The sequence below is a fragment of the Empidonax traillii genome, unplaced genomic scaffold (genome assembly GCF_003031625.1).
Source record: "Empidonax traillii isolate 1590-97213 ecotype Southwest subspecies unplaced genomic scaffold, ASM303162v1 scaffold152:size925058, whole genome shotgun sequence".
In the NCBI taxonomy this organism is placed as follows: domain Eukaryota; kingdom Metazoa; phylum Chordata; class Aves; order Passeriformes; family Tyrannidae; genus Empidonax; species Empidonax traillii.
This window is the reverse complement of record NW_020955345.1, coordinates 733,434-757,572: the sequence shown is the minus strand read 5'-3', so window position 1 is coordinate 757,572 and position 24,139 is coordinate 733,434. Positions and strand designations below refer to the sequence as shown.

At 44.1% G+C, this 24,139-nt stretch overlaps 1 protein-coding gene across 3 annotated transcripts in view; it reads right to left on the bottom strand.

Annotated features, from left to right (window-relative positions):
* Positions 1–6,783: 6,783 nt before the first annotated feature.
* The window catches only part of CORO2A (coronin 2A), a 58,138-nt gene continuing 40,782 nt past the window's right edge, over positions 6,784–24,139 (bottom strand). For all 3 annotated transcript variants that reach the window (XM_027884678.1, XM_027884677.1, XM_027884680.1), the window contains 10 exons: positions 23,609–23,725; positions 19,251–19,400; positions 18,533–18,712; positions 17,842–17,958; positions 15,524–15,628; positions 15,084–15,180; positions 13,327–13,439; positions 12,183–12,273; positions 11,628–11,899; positions 6,784–9,861 (listed from right to left, as the gene is read on the bottom strand). In XM_027884678.1, coding sequence (XP_027740479.1) covers positions 9,736–9,861; positions 11,628–11,899; positions 12,183–12,273; positions 13,327–13,439; positions 15,084–15,180; positions 15,524–15,628; positions 17,842–17,958; positions 18,533–18,712; positions 19,251–19,400; positions 23,609–23,725 — 1,368 coding nt within the window. In that variant the 3' untranslated portion in view covers positions 6,784–9,735. The remainder of the gene's footprint in view (positions 9,862–11,627; positions 11,900–12,182; positions 12,274–13,326; positions 13,440–15,083; positions 15,181–15,523; positions 15,629–17,841; positions 17,959–18,532; positions 18,713–19,250; positions 19,401–23,608; positions 23,726–24,139) is intronic.

Genomic DNA, 24,139 nt, shown 5'->3' with positions numbered 1-24,139 from the left:
GAGAATACTGTTGTGGTTTAGCTGGCAAACCATTAATTGGCAATTTATGGTCGTCCTCCAACTTCTATTCAAACCTAATCCCAGATGTCAGCAAGCAAGGCTGTTAACATTTCTGCAGACTTGCTTTTGTGTACACACTAGCACTAGGGAGACCGTAACTATGACATATTGTGCCCACCCACATTGTCCTGAAAACAGTTAAAGCAGCATTCACTCCAATTCTCAAACCTAGATTATATACCCGGTTGCAGGCTCCAAACAAGCTGACAGTAGTTCAATGACTTTGTGTTGTGCTTTCCCTTGTTACTTGGCACGATTTTATGCATGATAACAGGAACATGCATAATATGCTGGAACACAAGTACTTTATTTAATGTTGAGCATATAGACTAAAACCAACACAGCTAACAAAAGAAATTTACCATCAGCACTGAGCAGATGTAAGAAACAAAACCTCTGCTCCGAAGACAAACATCAAGGGCATCAAGTGCTACAGGGGCACTGGCTGTTAAATTATCTCAGCAAGAGTTGAGTAATACAATGATAACAATAGTATTACTTCCAGTAAGTGATTCTTTGAAAAACTGAGGCATTTACAACATCCAAGTTCTAAGTATGAGGGTGTTCTCTTAAGTAAATCCTTGAGGGAAATAAAACACTCCTCCTTTCTGATTTCTGGCAATGGCTTATAGCAGAAAACTGCAAATGAAGAGATTCACTTTTTAATGGGGCATTTATTGTTCTGCAAAAAGGCTCATGCACTTAATAGAAAATCAAATGAAACCCCAGTACGCTACCAAAGTAACTTAATTAATATAATTTATTTCACATGCCAGGTAATAAGTGGGATCTCAGGTGTTCCTATTCTATGTTAAACAGTTCAATTTAACCTATTTTACATAAATCACCATTGTAAAAATACTCTAAAAGCAAAGATAGAATTTGCATGCTCTCTTTTGTTGTTTTGGTAAAATCTGTAAATATCTCAATTTTCACACCTCGCCATTTATTATCACAAGATAAGGCCTTTTTCATCTTCACGTTAGAATTCTAAACTATTAGAACACGTTAGTGTTCTAAAGTATTTGCCTGGACTCGCCATACATGAAACAACAGTTCCCTCTTCTGGACTGAGCTGATGTTACATTTAGGGTAGAGAAATCTCTGCAGAATGCAATTCTGGTTAATGTTTAGAGGAGTTTTCCCTAAGTGAACAACCTCACAGTAACACAAAATGCCTTAGGGTCTATACACAAAGTCGAGCACATTAAGAAAGAGAAGTGAAGAAATCAATGAAGTATTGGATTGTGGGGTTTTACATTTGATTTCAGCTGAAGGCACTGATAGCTAAAATAGATGTAAGTAAGGATCTGTCACCATTTTGATAGTGAAACATGAATTCTATGGAAAGCATTGATTTCCAAACTTTCAGGGTTTTTAGAAAGTACTACAAATCACTGATCTGGAAGGAGGAGTTTATTTTAAACAAGTGTTTAATTCAAGGTCTTTGCTTTTGGACCTGAACGTCGATTACACAACCAAAGACCAGCTACAGACTAAATTAAAAGTAACCACCCACTGAAAGAAACACTAGACAGAGAAATAAAGTAGAAAAGTCTCAAGGGCCCATATTCACAGAACAGAATGTCCCCTCAAAGATACCAGTCCACATCCCCACCTAGAGCAAGGCAATAGGAAACAAATTTGCAAAGGAACACAAGCCCCTGAAAGTAACTCTGGTTGTCTCCCAAATTTCAGATTTTTGTTTGTGAAAAGCAGGTTTCTTCACTCTGTATTACTGACAGTCCCACTGTCTGCATCCAATTTTCACAGTGGCTTTGCAATTTTTATATTTTTTTAGCCAGTCTTTCTCACTTACAGAGACTCACAGAGCTTCCTAAAGAATCATGACATCCTTCCAGGCACAAGGGTCAGGGCCAAAAGCGCTGTAAGTACCTGGGTATGAACTGCTATGATTCACTTCTGTGGCCCTAAAAACATGGGTTCAATCCTCATATGGGCCATTCACTGAAGATCTGGACTCAGTGATCCTCATGGGTCCTTTTCAATTTAGAATATTCTGTGATACAGCAACTATATTCTTGTTCACCACTCTTCTCAGAGCACTCTTCTTCAAGTATTCTCATCTGCCCCTTTTTCAGTGCACTTCACTTCCTTAAATGAGAAGGTTTGCACTGTTAATTTCACCATCACCAAAAGCAATTGCGAGTTTGTGAGCGGACAAAATTGGAGTGTACAAAACTGTGGAACACACCCTAGATCAGAGTGTGATCAAACCTTAAGAACATCAGTATATTCACAGTCTCTCCCTTGAATCCATTTTCAAGCAATTTCAGCAGCAATAGCAAATAAAAACAGTTCCTTATTTGCAGGTTTCTGTAAATGCTGCTACTTCCATCACTTTTCCAACAGGGATAAAGCATCCTTGCTCAGTGTCCTTCTTCGTGAAAATATTGCTTGAGAGTAATTTCACTTAAATACTCCCAAAGAAGCTGTCTCACAAATCACACTGAATGTATTAAACATACTTTTTGTTAAAGGCTTGGGTAAACTCACATTAAAAAAAAATTCTGTAGGATCAGCTTTGTGAAAACTGAAAAGAGGAATCTGTCATTCCAGGCCCTGGCAAAAAAGGATTCCCGAAGTCATCAGGTTGAGTCAGAACACTCCAGCCTTATGCACACATGCTAGACTTGCTGCTAAAATGTACCTGAACATTTTGTATCAGACAGAGATACACAGAAACTGACACAGAAACTAAGCTTTCCAGGCTGCATTAAGTCAAAGAAGCTGATGGGTTCTGTAAAGGCTATCAAAAGGAAGTAAGGTTTGATTCAAAGCACACTACCTTCACATGTAGGTGATTCTACCTACAGACTATCCCACAGGTTTGCACACCAGCATTTTTTGGTTCCTTACTCAAGTTTGCTCACATGTTCATCTGTGTACCAAGTCCTGCGGAGATATGGGATTAGTGCAAAGATTTGACTTTGGCACGTAAAACACCTAGACCTGAAGCTGAGCTAAAGTACTGCTGGTATTTTCCCACAGACCTTGCAAAAATCTGACCAAATATATCCGTGTGAATCAAGATGGTGAAAGTATAATGCATCAAATTCAACACAATGCAGAAGAGCTCTGTAAAAGCTCAGTAACTCCTCTAATATAGAGGGAAGAATATGAAGGAACATTTAAAGCAGATGAAGGCCCAAGCTTTCTTCTGTTACAGGAATTAAAAATTATACTGATTCAATCCTCTTCTAATGCCCCTCACCTTTGGCTTCTGTATCTGATGGTTAAGCACTAGGAAAGACAAAAAACGTGGATAATTCCTTGAGCTGTTAAGATCCTTCCTCTGAGAATCCAGAGGGCTCTTTATAGTTGGATCAGAAGTTACCAGATGTGCAAATTTCTGCTGAAGGAAAATCAGAGGAGGAAACAATCTTCGCTTATATATACATTCATTTTAAGAACTCAGATTATTGTGAAGAACAGCACAGAGGGTACCAAGGCTTGTCTGACTCTCTACTATACAGTGCTGCTGCTTCATACATGTACCAAAGACACTGCAGTCGTGACCTGACAATTATCAGGTGTGACTAGCAGGCTCCAGGGGCGCTGCTTAAGAGCACGGGCACCCAAGTGTTGGTCTTCTCCATTGTTCCCAAGGAGGATTCACAGTAGATACTGTGGCACTGCTTATTGCAGGCTTCTGATTCCCATGAGCACAGTAGCCATGGTGAGAGTGAAAGCTGGCAGAGAAAAATGGATACTGTTGAGGTAGATACGTGCTGTATGCCAGATTAGGGAGGACCACAATAGGGAGGACAAGGTTAAGGAATACTTCAACACCCTTGATGAACAGAAGTTTGTGGGGCCAGAAGGGTTAGACCCAAGTGTGCTGAGGGAGACAAAGGCTGATGGTATTGCAAGGCCACTTTCAATGGTCTTTGAAAGGTGGAGACAACCAGGAAAGTTTGCAGATGACTGAACCTCAGCCCTACCTTCAAACCATGCAAGGAAGAAGATGAAAGAACTACAGCCTGACCAGCCTCATGCAATTCTTTGGAAGATGGTGGAGAAAATCCACCTGGAGAGCATTTCCAACGGCATGAAGAATCAGAAAGTGCTCAGGAGTAATCAACCTGTATTTCTGAATAGAAAATTGAAAACTAACAACAAAACCAATCCAAAGCTGTTGAACCTCTTCCTTAGTGACCTGCAGGATGGGACAGAGTGCAGACTCAAGCAAGTTTGCAGAGCACACAGAAGTGGGAAGGGTGGCAGGTGCAGCAGACTTCGGGGGCATCTCAACAGGGGAATGAAGAACTGGGCAAGGAGGAATGTGATGGAGCACAGCAAGGGCAATTGCACAGTCCTGCATTTGAGGAGGAGTAGCTCCATGCACTGGTACGTGCTGGGGACTGGTGCAGCTGGCAAGCAGCTTTGCAGAGAATTTCTTTGAGATCCTGCTGAACAATAAGCTGAGCGTAAGCCAGCAACACTGGCTTGCAGCAACAAACAGTACCCTGGGCTGTATTTAAAAGCATCTTACCAGCACCTCAGGGGAATTAGTCCTTCCTCTCCCCTTGCTGCTGATGAGGCCACATGTGAGAAGTGCCAGGTTCAGTTCTGGGCTGCCCAGTACAAGCAAGTTGTAAACAGGCTGCAGTGACCCCAGCACAGGCGCTTAGATCCTGCTCTGAAATGGTGCTGCAGCATGTCCAAGAGGCAATTCCTGACACTGAGACTTTGCCTCAGTGCCCCCCTGCAGATTGCAGCCACCCTGTGTCAGGGATGATGCTTCCCAGCTCAGCTTCTCACTACAGTGCAAATGAAGAAGCATCATCTCCATGTTCTCTTCCACTTACAACTCTTGGGCACACCAAGAGTACAGCCTCCCAGGATGAGAAACAAATTGAGAATGACAGCTATTGTCTAGGTTTGAGTAGAGTTTATTTCGCAGTTGGCAGCTGTCCTGGAGTAGAGGGTGAAAATGTGATGTGTTATGGCTCTAAATCCAGCAAGCAAGTTAACACCACAGGGCTGTGTTTCCCTTTCTCTTTTTTGGTTTAGTGGCCAGGATGGCAAAGATGCTCGAGGCTCTTCCTCTGCCTCCCACACTGACTGTCCCACTGCTGCCTTTCTCTAGGCTCTGTTTAGAGCAGTGAGCCTGTGTTAGTCCTTGAGGGCCTGTCCAGCCATCCCCCCGAGCACAAGGTCCCTTACAAGGCCGGGAGGCCAGGAGGTCACAGTACCCTGATTACATACATGGCTGGTGCACAAAGTTCTCAGCACAGTCTCTCTCCAACGATTTCCACCTTTCTTTGTTCCTAACAATGGCCTAATGTCACAAGAAACATTAAACAGTTACATCTTCAATGCAGTCATGAACACTTCCATGCCCAAGGCTGTGACTGACCGACAAACTGCTACAGAGGTAGACAGCTCAGAGGACATGGAACAAGCTGTGGCTAGGCTCTCCTGCCACAGCTTGTTCCCATGTCCTCTGAGCTGTCCTCTTATAAGACCTAAAATCCAATATGAGGCAAGCTATCAAGGTGCTGGGGCCAGGGTGCTGTCCTGTTGTTAAAGTATGCTAAGACCATCCTGGTTTACCAGACTTCGAATACACACCCTGCTATTGAAACAGGATGTGACAGATAAGCTGGTCTGCCAGCTTGTAGATCTGTTACTAGCACTTCACACTACAATAGTCCAGTCCCATCTCATACAATTAGGTTCTTCTGGCATAACCCTTCTTAGGATGTATGTGTGAAGATTGCTCCCTCGGGCTGGAGATAACCCCCCCCCAAGGTTACTCCTCGAGGTTGATAGAAAGAGATGAGCATGGACATGGGTGAGTAACATCAAATCTCTATTTAGTAATTTTTCCTTTTGGGTAGCTTCAATATGTTTCAATAATTGCTTCAATATAGTGCACTATCCTATCCTATCTTATACTATACCGCTAGTAGTTTCAGCTTTTATATTGTGTAGTAAATAATTCTGATTAAGATCTTTTGGCTAATCATTTGTATAAAATAGATTATTAATTTTATATAAATATTCTCATTTTGCCAATCATTAAAACCTGAGGGACAGAAGTTGTTCAGTTATACCTCTATAACTCCTTAAATTGAAAATGTTGATGTAATCCAAGGCTAAGAATGGATTTGATGGCACCTAGACTCCTCTCTAAGAAGAGGTTTAGAAAGCAAGGAGTCCTTTTGGCACCTCATGAGACAACAGCAGGGCTTTCTAATAAATTTTGTCTAAACCTTCCACTCCCACCCACAATACAGGTGACGGTTCTTCAGATTCTCACCATGGCTACCACACTCATGGGAATCATTAAAAAAAAAAAAAATAAAAAGGGACTTTGAAGAGAGAGCTGTGGACTTGAGCTAGCTATCTAGCTTCTGCCTAAGTATTTCGTCCTGGTGACTGGAGATACTCAGCATCATGACACTGAGAGAGACCAGTAACGGGAATTCCATTTGTATTGGGATCCAACTGGAGGTTGCAGCTGCTATATTGCACTTGTACTGCCAGTGCTGCTTCACTCTGCTGAATTAAAATCCTGTCTAACACAGGATTTTTGACACTCTGTCTTCAAATAACTAAATTTGGTATTAACACACCATACCCTCCTCATGTGGAAAATGAAAAAGAGCCTGGTCAGAGTGTATTGCACAAGAGAAGCACCTGGACTTCAAGACAGCAGGAAACACCTCACCACACAGAATGCATCTCCAGGAGGGCTGAGTTTACTCAAGACAACATACACAGCAAATTAGCACAACAGTCTGAAATGACCACCCATTTGTACCATCAAGGGCAGACGGGAAAGACATAAAAATACAGGCCCATGTGCATAACACTGTGTACAACCTGCCTACTAATGTAAGGCCACTTACATTATTGCTTGATTCAAGCAAAAGAGACAGTAGGTGATACTCCTTTCTGACCTTGATTCAGCCTACGTTTCAGTCACTTCAACAATACAATAATAAAACGACAACCTTGCATATATCAAAAAGTAAAGCTCTAAATATATTTATTATTCAGTTATATTTGCTTTTCATTGCACAAATTTGGTTTTTATCCCCATGTTTTACAGTTTTTTACAAAGCTGTCACAAGTTTCAGAAACTGTTAAAATTATCACTTAAGACTATTTAGGCACAAATCATTAACCCATAACTCCATTTCCTCCACTTTTTTTTGTCCATGTGAAAGATTTACAGTTGCATTTAAGCTCCAAATTGAAATACATTTGACAGTCCACGCTTTTACAGGTATACTGTCTGAAAAAGAAGCTTTGATTAAATAGTGTCACCCTATCAATTGTTTCCAGCAAAGCCTAAAGAAAGCAACTTCTTTTCCAGTAATGCTGAAATCAACACAACCCTAAGATAAGAACCATAGTGGCCAACCATTCTCTATGCTAGTCAGTCGTAGAATAACAAAGAAACAGTTCTCAAGAGGATTTTAAAATCCCCTGTAAAATTTACTTTAACATAGAAATAATTTAAATAATTTATTCTGTATGAAAAAAAAAAAGGCAAAAAAATGCAGCAAATAAAACACATGTGGTGAAAGGATGTGTCATATCCCCTGGACTATCGAGGCTGTGTTGAGTGCTCTCCTTTCTGATAACAATTGCTTGAAAATCAGTGTCACATCCTTGGTGCTACCTTTTGTGAAAATGGCTTTGAAGTTTGAAGCTGTCAGGACTGTTCTACATAGCTGAAAAACTGTGAGGTTCTTGATTTCTTAACATAATTCTTCTCTTTGGTGAGAGAGCCTGATCGCTTTTGGTGTAAGATTCATATGTGTAGATTAAAGCTCTGTATCTGGGGTAAGCTGCTTGTGAATGTAATTGTATATTGCAGAGTTGTTCCCAGCACACAGGAAAGTCCATTTTAGAGGATCTGAAGTGAGCTGAAGTTTCTTTCAGCAATTTTGTCATTAATATATTATTTTTTATAAAAAGAGTAATGTTAAATAAGTGACTGATGCTAACGGACTCTTCCTGAAGAATATGAACAACAACCCCCCTCTTCTTAATGCTGCAGAAACAACAATATTTGTAATTTTTTAGCACCCACATCTCTTGTTGCTATTTAGAAATGAGTAAAATATTTTTGAAAACCTGGTGAAGAGTTTGCAGCAGAGCAAAAGGGAAAAGTCTTCCTGTGATTTCTATATAAGAGCAATTAGTGCCATGAGACATTGCTGGCTACGCCTTTCAGGGATAACCAGAGGGGCATCTCACATGAGCACAGGCAGTGCATAGCCTTTAGTCCCCTTGATAAGGAGCCCTGTTTGTGGGTGAAAATGGAGATTTTTTTTTTTAATTTCTTTCCTTCTTTTTTTTTTTTTTTTTTTTTTTAGATTTTGGGTGATCAGTAAGCCTCAGCGAACTAGCAAGGCATAGTATTCGTTTCTATGTGCCACAACAGAGGTGTACAGTTACAGGTTAAACAGCAGTTGCTTGCTCTGCTTGGGTTTAAGACATCTCCGTAAGATCTAGCAGAGAGCTAGAGAGCTGGTGCTGAAGGGCACAGGTCAGTGTGTCTGCAGGGCTTGGGGAGCCAGGGCAGCCTGGGAGGATGCAGGAGGCTGCACAACACAGCTGGCAAGAGGGACCCTGCCGCTGTAGATGGCTGCAAGGATGGTACAAGGTGCTGGCAGCACCTGGGAGCTAAGGAGGCAGCAGCTGCAGGCACAAGGACAAGCAATACTCCAGCAACCACAGGGGGTTTCATGACCGCCCTGTGATCTTCCTGTGGCTGACACAACACTTCTAGCACCATTGCTGAAAGGTCTGCAGTGGGTTGGGGGTCCAACCTCCCCCTCATCCTTTTAAGCCCTCTTGGTAAATTCCCCCACTGTCAACACTGTGCAGCTTTCAGAGTAGTTCTCATTTGTCTGATGACCCCCAATTGACTGCAGCTAGTTTTTGGCAGAAGGAGGAAAAGAAGGCCACTGACCCACAGGACACAGAGACCTCTGGGGCTTCTCTGGAAAGAACTAGCCCACAACATCACCCTTTAAAGTAAGACCTCCAACACCAACTCTCCTTTACCTATCACAAAAGTGCTGGCCCTTCGGCACCTCTAGTGCAGCCTCGCACTCGGAGCAGGACTATCCCCAGCACGAGGTCAGGGCAGCCACAGCTTTGCCTAGGCACCTGGAGCAGGGCCAAGCTGTGAGGTGAGAGGCGCGCACGAGGATCACTTTGGAGCTAGACCTGCCCTGAAGCTCGGCTGCAGAGTGGACTCCCAAGGCAAGAAGACAGCAGCCAGAGGGTCCACACTGCTGCAACCCAGCGTGGGAGAACTGGTAGCTGCCTTCAGTATTCCATACTCCTGTGGAATGGCAGCAAAACAGGTTGCTCCTAGAGTTTAACGTGTAGCTTCTCCAGGACCAGAAGAGCAAGATCTTCCAAAGTCTCTCATTAGCATTAACGCATGAGTTTCTGACGTCAGTGAGCGGGCAAGCAAGGGGAGCCTGAAGAAGTGCAGCAAATCCATCGATAACTGTCTGGTGACGATTAGGGAAATGTGACCACCACAAGCCAGGGAAGTCCATGCTGCCTGAAGCATCAATGTTTCCCCCAGTACAAAACCTAGGAGGAGTTATTGGCAGGAACTGGAATCTCCTCCAGTTGTCAGGGGTGCAAAGAGCTGCAGGCCAGCACTTTCAGTTACTGCCTGTCTGTGCAGAGGTTTCTGATCTCCAGCTCCAGCTGTTTAATTTGGACATCCCTCTGGATTATCAACTCACGTAGTCTACGGATTTCTTCCTGTTGTCGGTAAAACATCTGCAAAAGCTGTAAGAAAAGACACAATTTACTTCCTTTACACTAAGAAACACAGGCTTAGCCTGACAATGCCACCAGTCCTGCCTGTCACATGACCTGAGAGAAACAGCATCTAAAGAGGAGGCTTTCAACAACGGAGTGAACATCAGCAATGCTCCTGTTGTCCACTAGGTGGGCTTAAAAATGCAGGTGTTTCTCAGCACCATTTAGTAACGCTACATCTCCTTAATTCAATGGAAAAAATCAGGAAAAAACAGCCTTCATACCACTGGTCACTCAAAGAGAGCCTACAGAAAGTATCTGGAGTCTAAATTCCTGAGTCCGCTGTATCTCCTTTTCTGCCCTTGGGCAAGTTCTTTTACTTTTCTCCTTTTTTTTCTGATCATTCTCTCTCCTCTCCAGTTGGAACTAGAATGGCCTTTCACTGTGCATGCAGCAGAGCACCCAGTTCTGCATGGGCTTCTGTAATCTCATGGTGCCAGCTCAGAAATATGTAGGAAAACATCCTTTTTCACATCACAGGGAAATTCAGAAGTGGAAATTCCTGCCCTATCACGCTGCAGAAGCTAAAATCTTGAAGAGATGAAAAGGGGACCTGAGCACAGCTATGGGATGAAAATTCTTCCAGGGTTCCTGAAAGCAAACACACTGCACATACTTGAAAATGTCCCTGAACTGCCAGTGATGAGAGGCTGGAAAATAAACACAGAGATCTACCATTGTGCCAGCTTTGGTTACTAAACAGGGAGGTGGTTGGCCATGGCTGAAGACAGATCATGGAGCTGCCAGGATATTTTCTGGAGCCTTTCCCAGGCACAGGCTGCAATGAGCAGCCAACCTCAATGGCATTGCACTGTCAAGTTGTCCCCTAGCAGTGAGCTGCTGAGGCAGGGGCAGAATGAGCCCCTTACCCATGTCAGGGCCCACAACAGTTTGGCAGTTAAGACTGTATGGATGCTCCAGGGGTACAGACAGTCCTTCCACAGTGATCCCTGCTACCTCACCAGGGTCACTGAGTGCAACTCTCATAGAAGGGTTATACTGCATAAAGTCCCTTCTCTTCTCCAGACACCAAAGATCACAAACACCTTTTTGTCCCCAGTCAGCCAGCAGGCAGGTCTGTGCCACAAGAATGCCCAAGAATTGTAGAGGTCACTTGGTCTGTTCAGCCTGCAGGAGACTGAGGGGAGACCTCATGGCAGTCTACAATTTCCTCCCGAGGGGAAGAGGAGGGACAGACACTGCTCTGTTCTCTGTGGTGGCCAGTGACAGAACCCAAGGGAATGGCCTGAAGATGTGTCGGGAGGTTTAGGATGGATATTAGCAAAAGGTCCTTCCCCCAGAGGGTGGTTGGGTGGTGGAACAGGCTCCCCAGGGAAGTGGTCACAGCACCAGGCCTGACAGAGTTCAAGAAGCGTTTGGTCAGTGCTGTCAGGCAAAGGGTGTGGCTCTTGGGAATGGTCCTGTGCAGGGCCAGGAGTTGGACTTGATGATCCTTGTGGGTCCCTTCCAACTCAGCATATTCTCTGATTGTGCGAAAAAGCAAGAGTGCTGACTGCTCCCTCCTTTCCAGATTCCCTCAGCTGGGGTGTTGCTGGGCTGTATTTCTGCTTCCTGTGTGGCATGAGGAACTTCTGCCTCCACGCAGAAGAAAGCGCTGACCCAGGTCTGCAAAATAAAGCCTCCCCAAATTGCCACCTGGTGAATAGCATCCTTTTGGCATCTGGCCTTGGGTTTCCCCCACAGCCCCAATCCTTCACCCCCCAGATTCACACCTCATTTTCAGTTTTTGGTGGTGGACACTCGAATATGTCAAAGCAATTGGAGAGGCACGTTTGCTCATTTTTTGGTGATTTCTCCTCCACTTTCACTTGTTTTCTGCCATCTTCGATCTCTCTTGGCTTCTGCTTGTCCTCCAGTGGCATCTTTCCTCCCCAACTCTGCTGCTGGCTCAGATCAGTAGTTTTCATGAGCGGCTCTGGCTCAAGACTCTGTGGTACCGAATTCACAGCTCCAGAGCCTGGTCTCAAGGATACCAAGAGAGGCCCTAGGGAGGGAGGCAGGTTACAAGTTAGCACTCAAAAACCACACTCAGAAATCCGCTCTATGCAATTAATTCAAACAACTTGTAGGGATAAACATGGAGGCACTTGACTGGAATAGCTTCCAGAGTTCACAGCCACCAAGTTATTTTAGCTTACAGTCACATTTGTTATGTTTCTCCTTTTCCTCCTTTCCTCTTTCTCTGGCAGTTAACAGGCCAGAGAGCTGGCAGCAGCTTACCCAAGCCCTGGGGAGCTGAAGGGCTGGGGAGCTCTCCATGTGCTGACCTTTGTTAACTCCGTTCAGCCACTGTTGTGCTGTCAGTGCTGGCTGGGCTGCTGCTGTCAAGGGGTAGATGTCTTCCTGGTATGATTCCGACTGCAAGCAAACAGAAGTCCAGAGCAACTACATCAGTGAGATTTTAGTTTAGAGGGGCCACACTGGATTGTGCTGAAGAAATAAGTTTATTCACCTCAGGAGTACTCACCAGCATGGACATAAAATGTTCTCACCTGCCCTGAACCTCTCTCAGAAGAATTGCATCTGATGGCCTAATTTAATTCCTGATGGTAAGGTCTTTGCATGTCCAGACAACAGACTGGGGGAGCTTGACAAACACTAACCTAGCTCCCATAAAATCAGTGTTCCCAAGGATGAATCAGTGTGTACAAAGGATGGACACAAGTCACAAATCATCAGCTGATCATCAGATAACAGAAACTGGCCAACAAGGAGATAACGTTAGAGGAACATGCCTGATTGGTAGTTGTGGTGAGCATTAGCTCTGCTGCCTCTGAATTCAAGGAACCTTCTTCTCATATTCTACTTTCTGAAAGTAGAAGACACAGTGCTGACATTTCTCATGTACTTTTGCTCACACAGCCACATGGACACTGCCTTGGCTACAGATTCATGGTCTGTTTCCTTCTCTGAATGACCCTAGCTCTGAAACTTACTTCTACATCATTCTCAGTGCAATGGGTCATGTCTTACATGCTGCAGACCAACTGTCTGTAACACAGTTGTACCCACTGGCTAGATACCTGGGAATCCACCATTCCCATTTTCCCAGAGTAATTCTTCTTTCTTCCAAAAGGAGATTTTTATGTCACTCAGCATAAACTCCTCTCTCTCTTTTGTCCTTCTGTTAAACAGATGCCACTGAGGAAGTTTACAGCCAGCTAGTAGACCTGGCAGCACATCTTAGAAAGTCAGACATTAAACAGAGACCTAACTCTTGAGTTACCCAGACAGGGTTTGTTGGTGGGGCTGCCCCAGAAACTGCCCTACTATGTCCCTCATGCCAGGAGAGAGAAAATCCCTTGTTCTGCCTACTCTCATGCCCCCAAAAGAGTCACAGAGAGGAGGCACTGCACTCATTTCTCCACTGACATTTGCCCCAGATGTGAATATGTCCTGAGGTTGACTTACCCGTCGAGGCACAATCATGGAGATGGGCTCAATCAGGCCTTTAGTTGGAATCAGTTTATAGAAACGGAAAATCTCGCAAGATGACACATCAAGGCCTCTCTTTGGCATCATTCCTGGTGGAAGAGCATGAAATAAATGGGGTATAAATCTCCCTAGGAAAGTTAATGTCATCTGCCACGGGAAAAGGGTCACCAAATAATGAAAGCACCAGTTCCACATCAACATGGTCTGAAATCTGCATCCAAGACTGGCTCAGTACCACAGATTACAAGACTAAATAATTTTTTTTCTGTGAGAGCATGGATTTACACACAGGGTGTGTGGTTTTCATGCTAAGCCTCCTGTTCCTTATTCATTCTAATGAGCTCCAAATTGACCATAACTGACTAGAACTCGCAGGTGATGCCACAAGATTTGAGTACCAGGATGACGAGGAAGGGATTTCAGAATACCTAAACACCATCACAATAGCTATGTAATCAGGCTGAAATCCCTTCCAGCCCAGTATCCTCCCCCAAAACTGTCCCAAAACAGAATGGAGCATGAGAAGGGTGTGAACACCTGTTCTGTCAGACAGCACTGTTTGTGTTTTAGGGACTGGCTAAGCCACACAAGTTCTCTAAGTACCTGATAACCTCAGCGGATTTCTCTCCCACATGCTCAAACAGTCCAAAGCCTATACTGTCAACTCCATTAACATGTCAATTCCCTTGACAAAAGAGATTCCCTGTGCTTGTAGACCTTGCTTCATGGCATTCTACATAACCATAGTTTCCCACTATTATCCAATGGGTTGAGATTAGCACACACAGTGCCAACAATGCCAGAGTTGAGGGTTTGATCCCCATAGGGGCCATTCGCTTACGAGTTGGTCCCCTTGTGGGTGCCTTCCGACTCAGAATATTCTGTGACTTCATTAAACAGTAGATTCTATGTGAAGGACTGATGCTCTTTATATTATGCATTCACCAAAATCTGAATCTAAACTCCACTCCTCCACACAGTATTTTGTTTTGCTAGGATTGAGAAAGAAATTTTGTGCAATAACCTTAGCAGTATGTTTGATCAGCAGGACAGAGCATGTTAGGGCAGTAGTCTTGATTCATTCAGGCAGGCCTTTTAAAAACACTTGTGCACTTCCTTTTCATGCAGTAATTTTTAAAGAGACTATGACAACAAAAAAATCAGGATGTTGTACACTGAAAGGATTGTAGAAGCTGAATAATGGGAGATCCTTCCAGTTAAGTTCTAAATAATTTATTCCTTTCGATTTTTTTTTTTTTTTTAGATGGAGACCTGCAGGCACAAAATCCAGTGCTGCCAAATATCTGTACCAGTGTTCTGTAAGACCAGGAGCATCCAAGGTAGTATGGAGGAGTGCCAAATGATCCTAGAAACTTCTCAGTCTACAGAAGAATTTGACTTAAAGGGCAGACCCAAGAAGGTTCCAGAAAGGGCTAATATTCTCCCTTCCCCCTTGACCAGGTATGTGGGAGGGGCTGCTACAGTGACTGGAAAGGCTGCCCAGCCCATGCTCTGCTGTTTAGAAGGGACCCCTCCCAGCTCTGACCCCATATCACCGCTCACCATGTACACGTGACCTGGGCCAAGCTGACTGTTGTGCACCTGTAAACCTGGCTGGAGGAATCTGACCCATTTTCTTTTTTAAATTTAATTTTGGACAATCCTAGACTCTGAGAGCCTCTAAAATAAAAAAGTCGCAATCTCCTTCTAACAGTAGGCATGCTGCCACTCACCAATTCCCTTCTGTGGTAAGTGAGAACGATATTCCATCAGGTAATTCAGATATGGTTTCTCGGGGCTTATCTCATAGTACCGTATATTTCCATCACCCTAAAGGCAAAGAAAATCAGCGTCAGCTGGACTGTGGTGTTCAGCATGAGGGTCTGACAAGTATGGCTGGCCTGAGAAGCCATGCAGGATCGACAATGTGAACCAAACGTTTACCCTCAAATTCCTATATGGGAAGGTTAGGACTCTGCAGTGTACTTACCCACAATAAACACGATACATCTGTAAACATGGTATACACGGCCTGACATGCAGCACCCTCTGGCCCCATTCCATCTGCCCATATGCTTAGGTTAACATGCTTCAGGAGCATCTCTGACTTCAGCAACGCAGGCTGAGAGCAGAATCAAACAGGCCAGCATTTACTGACATGGAAAGCACTTACCTTTCCCACCACGTAAAGCATGCGTGTGTCGGAGTCATAGATGGGAAACAGGAGTCCCGAGGAGCCATCCAGATCCTCCTCCAGTAAAGGCACAGAAAGGTCATTCTGGGCAGGACACAGGAAAAAGAGTCAGCTGCAATCACCTGTCAGTCACCTCAGGTCAGGGACACCTCACCTGAGCCCCAGCGGCTCATGAGCACAGCTCTGTAATGATCCCCTGCCACGGCCCTGAGCAGCAGGCCGTGCACAGACTTCTTCGAAGCTCTGTGAGTGGGAAATGGGTGCTCTGTCCCATGCCTTGATTGAGTGCAGGACTTCAGTTCCTACCACTAGAACATCTCAGGCACCTGATGACATTTCAGGTGTCAGAAACATTGTCTGCCCCCATGCGGGCCACCAGACTCAGGGAGATGAAGGGGCCTTTAGGGAATATCTGCATGGCACACTGTATTTTACTTATGTTCTTTCGAAGACAATACCCCCACAGTTGTGTACCACCCACAACAAGAGTTGTCTATATCAGCAAGCTGTCTCCACACTGCACAGTGGGGAGGTGCCATTTGCAAGGACAAAAGCTCCTGCTGCCCTTTGGCAGGTAAGCCATGTAGGACATAGCTCACCACTCTCTGCACAAGGCTGGCATGTCTTGTACAAAGCTAGCCCTGCACTGCTGAAGGGAGCAATATCGAGAGGACTAATGGGGCAGACTATGGTGTCCCATGGCTACTGTGTGCCGATTCTCACATAAATATGTATTTAGCATAGGGTTAAACATATTTTGCCCTGTGGAACTGCCCAGCCGCAGGCTCCCGAAATCCAGAGCTTCTGTTTAGATGCAATGATGACATGGGTGGATGTGGACCTCAGAAAGATGCCTGTTGGGCAGGTTCTGTGCCAATGCGTGTTCCTAAGGAGGTGGCACATGTCTAGACTCACAGATCTTCCCACTATGTTCTTAAACTAAGTGTGGACAGCTCCTCCAGCAGAAGGCATTGAAGCCCTGATGTGAGACCCATGATGAGTCACAGCACTGCTCAGTATTGTGGAAAGCCTTCAGACAGCAGCACAGTGCTTTACCTCTCACACATGGCAAAGAAGCTATGTCCAAATGTAGCCAAACAGCAAATCATAGGCCTGGCCCTCCAGCTTTGTCTGGTACAAAGAGTGACCGCACTACATGATTGTGCTGCATGATGGTTGATGCAGAGAGACAGTGCGAGATGCTGACAAAGTAAAAACCTCTCACTGCTTATGAGGGGGTACAGCAGAGAAGGGTTTCATTAGGCTAGCAGCCACTGTCATAGGAGATATATCTTGGAAGTGATCATTTAAGTGCTACCTCAATACCGTCAGGAATCATCAGAAATCAAAACTACCCCATGTACTTTTCTCCTCTGAGGGCTTCATCTGAGTAGGCTGTGTCCAGAGTTCATTTCTCTTTCCAATACCAGGACCAGTTTGCCAGTAAGACCACTTTAAGTCAGAGCTACAGCAGCCAACCAGAGGTCTTTTGAATGATTTCTTCCTTTAGTGGGTTGTTGTGGTTTAACCCCAATCTAAGCCTAAGTGCCACACAGCCTCTTGCTCACTTCCCCTTGGTGGGATGAGGAAGAGAATCAGAAAAAGGTAAACCCATGTTGAGATAAGAACAGTTCAATAACTGAAAAAAAAAGCAAGATATAAAACAATAACAATAACTGTAATGAAAAGAAAGGGGAAAGAGAGGAATTAAACCCAGGAAAAATAAGTGATGTACAACACAACCACTCACCACTGGCTGACCAATGCCAAACCAGTCCCTGAGCAGCAACCCATGACTCCTGGCCAACTCCCCCCCCTTTAGCATGACGTTCTACGGTAGAGAATATTCCTTTGGCCAGTTCAGATCAGCTGTCCTGGCTATCCTTCCTCCTGGCTTCTCATGCACCTGCACACTGGCAGAGCAGGAGACACTGAAGTCTTTGACCCAGGGTAAGCACTACTTAGCAACACCCAAAACAACAGTATGCTATCAACACTAAATCCAAACACAGCATTGCACCAGCCACTAGGAAAAAAATTAACTCTATCCCAGCCAAAATCAAGACATGGGCACAGCATACTCTTTTTCTGGAGGATTTCTATGCTGAAAGTTTCTTTAGAAACTCAGTTAACTCTCACAGCAGTAAGACCTATCACCCATTAGGAATTTGACAGATCACTTCTGAATTCCTGTTATGGTTCAATTTTTGTGTTTTTGGTAGGTGGAAAAGTTTAAGTGACAGCAAAAGAGAGAAAACTGAAGCTGGTATGGTTAAGACTGTTGGTCCCATACTCACTTGATCCCATAAAGCAATTTGCCTATTATTCCACCGAGATGTTCCAGTAGAGAACAGCTTTTTCATGTTTCCAAGGAACAACACTTTATTGACTCTGTGAGACTTGTAGCTGGTTTCCTATAGGAAGAGAAAGAACACTGCATGAGTAAGACAGCACCTGTTGCACAGCTACATTTCATGTCACGTGACAACACTCAGCCATTCACATCTAAAGATCTGCTCAGGCAGATCTAACTAGTGATTGACGTATTTGCAAGAGGGCAGACCCTATTAGTTGTAGGCAGGACTTTCTGTGTACACAAATCTGTGCAAATAGCTACAAAATGCAGTCAGCTTCACCTTGCCAACAGATCCAAAGTCCAGGCAACAAGAACAGCGCTGGCATTGCGACAAATGTCCACCTGATCTCTAGAAGCCCTCCCAAGGTGTCCCACAGAGGGCTGCACGAAGTAGCTATGAAAACAGTGCTCTTCAAGAAGGGTTTCAGGGAGCAAGGAATATGGTGCAAAAGCCCTGTTTTCAACAATGACAGTGAGTGTGGCATGGAAAGTAGAAGGCAATAGCACCATACAGTGCCTTGGGAAATGCAGGGCACAGAGGTATCATCTTTTATGGCAATGAATCTACCCAGGAGAGGAAACACTCCAAGAGGTAAGATCAGCCGGACCACAAACCTCTGACTCCAACCTACTTGTAGGACTGCTCCTGTACGAGGGTCTATTACACGTATCTTTCTGTCCCTGCAGGCTGTGGCAAGGAGACTGCCATCTGTGTTGAATGACATGGAGAGGACCACATCTGCGTGAGCGTCAAGAATCTTCACTGGTTTTGAGATGACAGCCTCCTTGACATCCAGGTTCCAGATCATTATCTGGAGCAAAGGAACCAAAAAAAAAAAAAAAAATCAGCCTTTTGCTACCTGACCCACTACAATTTTTTGCACTCTATTCACTTCTTCCTCTTTTCTCTACATGTATAGGTCTTACCATCATAAATGATTGCTCTCCATCACTTAAAATAATTCCTGATGCTTACAGCAATATATCAGTGTTGGCTCAGAATGTCCAAGATTTTAATTTCCTTTGCAACCACATTTTATACATAAAAATCAGTGCAGATATTTGCATCAGCACAACAATAAATCCAAATAAATGCATGGCATTGCATACTGTATTCAATTCAGTAAATAAGAAAGGCGGAGTAGACTGAAATTCATCAGAAGAAAGTTAGCAAGTCCTTTTGAACTTGTAGCAATGTCCTTTTGCCTTTGGAGTTACCATGGAATTTCCCCATAAAGAAAGCTTTTGAACTCTTTGGCATCATGTTACAGCTTGAAATTAAAACAAATTTTAAAACACTCTGCCAAACAGGGTGCCCCAGGAGGAGAGCTCCACAAAAGACAGACCCACCTTGTAGTCATAGCCAGAGCTGAAGAGGATGTTATCAGCCGTGGGATGCCATTCAATGAGGATGACTCTTCCAGCATGCCCAAGAAGTTCTTTCTTCGGACTGGTAATGTTTCTTTTTAACAACTGGTTGGGAATGTCCCAGATTTTAACCTGGATGGCACAGGATGGGTCTTTGTGAGATTCCTGAGTAAGGAGCTCTTGGAACTTACCAATAACTATTACTGCCTTGGTATTATTATTCCCCTTGTAGTGAATAGGAATGCTCCTGGCTTTACTGAATGCCAGTCTTTTAAATTTGTATCTTCATTTTTCTGTGGACCTGAAGACTGCTCTTTACCTTCTGTCTTTAGCCAGCAGTCCTACTAGGCTTTTTTTAAACTTAGCAATCTAACCCTTAGACCTGGCCAAGCTGTCAGCACAATTATGAAAAAGTTATTCCTAAGGGGAAGAAGTAAACCACAGAGGTTGCAGACCTTGCAATTTAACAAACTTTGAGCAGCAGCAAGCAAGTCTGAATCCCAAAAGATTCATAATTCTATCATTCTATGATATTGTAGCAGTGATTTTTTCAAGCTCAGTCCCCTCTTGCCCTCTGGATCCTCTTCATCCTGGTCCTGAGGATCCATTCAGCATAACCTGGTAAAAGAACTGAGAACTCCTCTGGTCAGATGACAGCTCTCGTCATGTTTGTCCCACAGAAAACAGTGTCGTTGCTGAATGCTTAGCAAATGACACAGACATTTGTCAAAGTACACAGAACACCACACAGGTGGTCACAAGGCAGGTGCCCTGAGCAGAGGGACTGGGCAACACCACACTGTAGTCACTCAACACTGGGAGTGCTGTCTCAAAACAGGTCTACCTACAGTTCTGTGTTCTTCTAGAAAGATCCTACAAAAAGACAAAAACGACCTGTTCTCCTGTGGTGGAGGAAGACAACGGAGGAAATCTGCAACAGCAGCTGAACCTGTGCAGGTAAAATGAGTCTCACACTAACCCTAGAAACACCAATATTTAGTATGCTAACAGATCCTTTGGCTCAATGAAAATTACTATGCCTGTCATAATTTTTATGGCGCTCAGCCTGAAACTAAAGGGAAATACTCTTTAAAGCATAGTTCATGGAAATAGCCACACTTGCCAAGTCTCCCACTGTTCAGCTGATGAGGATTACTCCTTTCAAATAAGGAGAGGCACATATTCTGGGACTTGCCAGGGAAGATCATAAGCATTCTTCTCAACAGTGTTTATTCCACTGGGGAATCAGACCCATCAGAAACCTGAGGACTGCAGGGTCCAGTAGTCTCCACATGAACTTCCACAGCAGTGGAAACAGGAACATCACACTTTACAGGTTCAACAGCTATCACTAAAGGAATGGGGCTGACAGAGTAGGAAAGGGAAAAACAGGTTGCGTTCACACTGAAGAGAACAGCCTAGAATAAACCATTCACTCCTCATGCAATGAAATGGCTGGTGATAAAAGCAAGGAAAAGCCTCTGGCTGGTATCTCAGGATGCATCAAGTGGCAGAAATTGCCAGTTCTTTAGTGTGCAGAAGAAGCAGGTCTTGGACCCAGGCCTACAGGCCAAGCATGAACAATCCACAAGCTGTCTGCCCTGCTGCATCTTGAAGAAAACCCGATAAAGTAAAAGATACAGAGTTGCCCCTCTAAACAGAGGGGAGAAGATCTCCAGCAAGCTGAATTCACACATGCCTGATGATTTGCCAAAAGGAACAGAAGGGGTAAGAGGATGAGCTCAAACTCTCAGCCCCTGGCCATTTGCACTGGCCTCAGTCCTCAGCCTGCAGCAGTGCAGACTGAAAAGGGGGCACTGGAGCTCATGGAGATTATCCATTCCCTCCCATGCCCAAAAGTGTCACTCTACATGCTCCACAAAAGACAGCGGTAATTCCACCAAGGCAAGCTCCAGAAAGGCTGATTAATGGTCAAGAAACCTTTGAGAAACACGAGCGTTGGGAAATTTCCATCATCTTCACAGAAGATTGAGGCCTTCCTCAAACATTTCAGGGAGACCCATCCCAGTAAGCAAATAGATGCATCCTTGCACATAAGTCAGAACAGTGGCTTATGCTAATGTTTGGAGACGGAAGAGAGCACCAGGCCTTAAACAACAGATTGCAAGGAAGGCTTTGGCTCTAATATCCATATGGCAATATGGCAATCACTGGAGATCAGAGGTGTCCTATTTTCCCCAGAAGGGTACTGAACAGCTGGAAGAAGGGCCTGGTGGAGATACGGGATCTGTAGCCTTAAGAGATCTTCCCAACTCATCTGAACAAGGCTGGAGCACCCCAATTTAACTGGCCTTCTTTGAGCCAGGCCTGGACTAAGTGATTTCCACAGGTCTAGTTACCACGTAACAGGAAAGACAGTCACACTAAGAAACACAGCTTAGCATCCTCACTACTTAGCAGGGAGGGAAGAGGTATCTCTACACTGTGTCACTGTGCAGGGGACTCCTGAGATATCACTTCCTCGTTCCTGATGATGCGAGAGTATTAAAAAAAAGAGAGTGCCATCACAAAGAGACAGACTTCATAGAACAACTTTTGGTGCTGAGACCAGTGACAAGCTCAGTGCTTTCATTCTTTAGTCTGAAGAATGATCCAGCATCAAGTTGCAGTATGAAACTGGAAAGGAAAGGTGTCACAGAGAAGTCTTCTGGGTAGGCCCTGGGTCCTGGTGGGCAATAGAATAAGTATGACTCAGCAGTATGCTATGTCAGGGATGAAAGCTAGCAACATCCTGGTCTAGAACAAGAGAAATATAGCCACAAGATCAAGGGAAGTGATTTTTCCCTTTACTCAGCAATTATTAAAGAATGCCTGGGATATTGCATCCAGTTTTGCACCTCCCAGTGCAAAAAAGGTGCTGACAAACCTGTGAGTCCAGTGGAGGCCACCAGGATGCTAAGGAGGAATTGAGGGAGATGGGCTTGCTCAGCCCAGAGATGAGGCAGCTTCAGGGCAAACTAATATAAGCCTTCAATACTTACCAGACTACTGAGAAAATAGAGCCTGGCCCTGTGTTGAAGTGCAAGGTAGGAGGACAGGATAGAGCAGTCATTAACTACACTGCATACAAGGATTCTCATTTCCCATGAGAGCAGTGAAGAACAGGAACACGTTGCCTAGAGAGGTGGTGAAATCTCCATCCTTGGAGATTTTCAAGACCCAGCTCCACAGACCTGCACAGGAGGTGTGGGTAGAGACCCCCCAACCTCCCTTTCAACACAAACTGTTCTGTGATTGTATGATTTTGTAACTGCAGTAGGATGTTTTGAAGCTTGCCTTCATTCCTCAAATGAGGCTCAAAAGAGAGGCCAAGATGGTGCCTTCCTTCCAGAAGTAAACCATGCTGTGCCATGCTTCCTGAGACAGCATGAAAAGCTGGAATACAGGCTGTAAGATAAAATAAAATCTTTACTGTCAGTCCAGAAACTGAAAGAAGCCTTCAAAAAACACAGAAGTATCCAAACAAGCAAAGGCAAGTCACAAAACAGAAAAGACAATACAAAAAGCCTAGATTCAAGAGTGACTTTTTGTCAGAACCAAGATGGCAGAGGATGCGAACCAAGCCAGGTCTCAAGGAAATGACAGGAGAAATCTCCCTGATGCTGTGTGACAGAGTGTGAACATACCTAGTGGGAGAAAACACACATAGGATCTCTGGAAAAAAGCACAGTAGTTAGGCAGATGTTCTCACTATCACAGAAGTCAACATCACACTTTTGACAAGACCTCTTGAAAGCAACCTTTCAGTGGGTAGATATGGGCTAAACTGTCCCTTACAAACATCAATTGAATGTTTTAATTCCTATGTGTGACTTTATCTTAATCATACTAAGTTCAGCAAAAGCAGAATTGTATGATGCAGATTCCTGAGTTACACTGCAAGTGTAACTGCAACTTCCGTAAAGTCCAGCAGGACTTTATGGAATAACTGAGTGCAGGAATAAGCCCTGCAGGGAATTATTCTGAAACAGGTATTCCAGATTACGGAACAGCTTTTTATTCCAAAGTAAAGACAGAGTTTCATTGCAATGAAACTTGAATAGTCATTCCATTTTAAATTCATATTTTATTTTTCTTACACAAACACACCAAAACAAGCCCCCTTCCTTATTACACTGATTCAGTGTATCATCTGAAAGGGATCACACAGCTCTGAACTCAAGAGAAAGAAAGGAATCTTACTCTTACCTGATTTCTTAAATGAGTATATATATATGTTTTCACATCTCATCCATGGACCTTTTGGTTTGTTTTTAACTTCTTCCCCCAAAAAGCACATTAGCCAGACAGTAACGCAGAGCACAAGGTGGTAAACTTACTGTGCTATCTTCTGAACATGAAGCTATTACGAAGTCATTGAACGGGTTCCACTTGATGTCCAGAACATTTCCTTTGTGCCCACATACTTTGGGATAATGCGGGTCAAGCTTGCCTGTCTGGGAAAAAAAAAATATAATCAAACCTAAGGTGAGCCATGAAATCACCAGACATTTTCAAGGAAGGTCCAAGGCAGCTCCATCAAGAAACTTATTTCTGCTTGTTATGTTCCAGATACCCTGGGTGCTCTCTGTCTGTTGAGAATAGGGTTTTCTGTCCCTGCTAGTCAAGTCTTGATGATACCACAATAAAGAAAGGAAAGAGTGCTCAGGCCTTTCTAAGTATATGCTGCTGTCAAGAAATCTCTATGCACACATACATGCATGTTAGAAAACACAATTAAGTTCAGACACCAAAATAAACCTTGGAAGAGAAACATCTATGAATGGGATGAACCTTTGATATTCTTCTAAAGATCTTGTGAGGGGGAGACAAACAACATCAGAATCTCCTTCAGAAGACATTTCTTATGA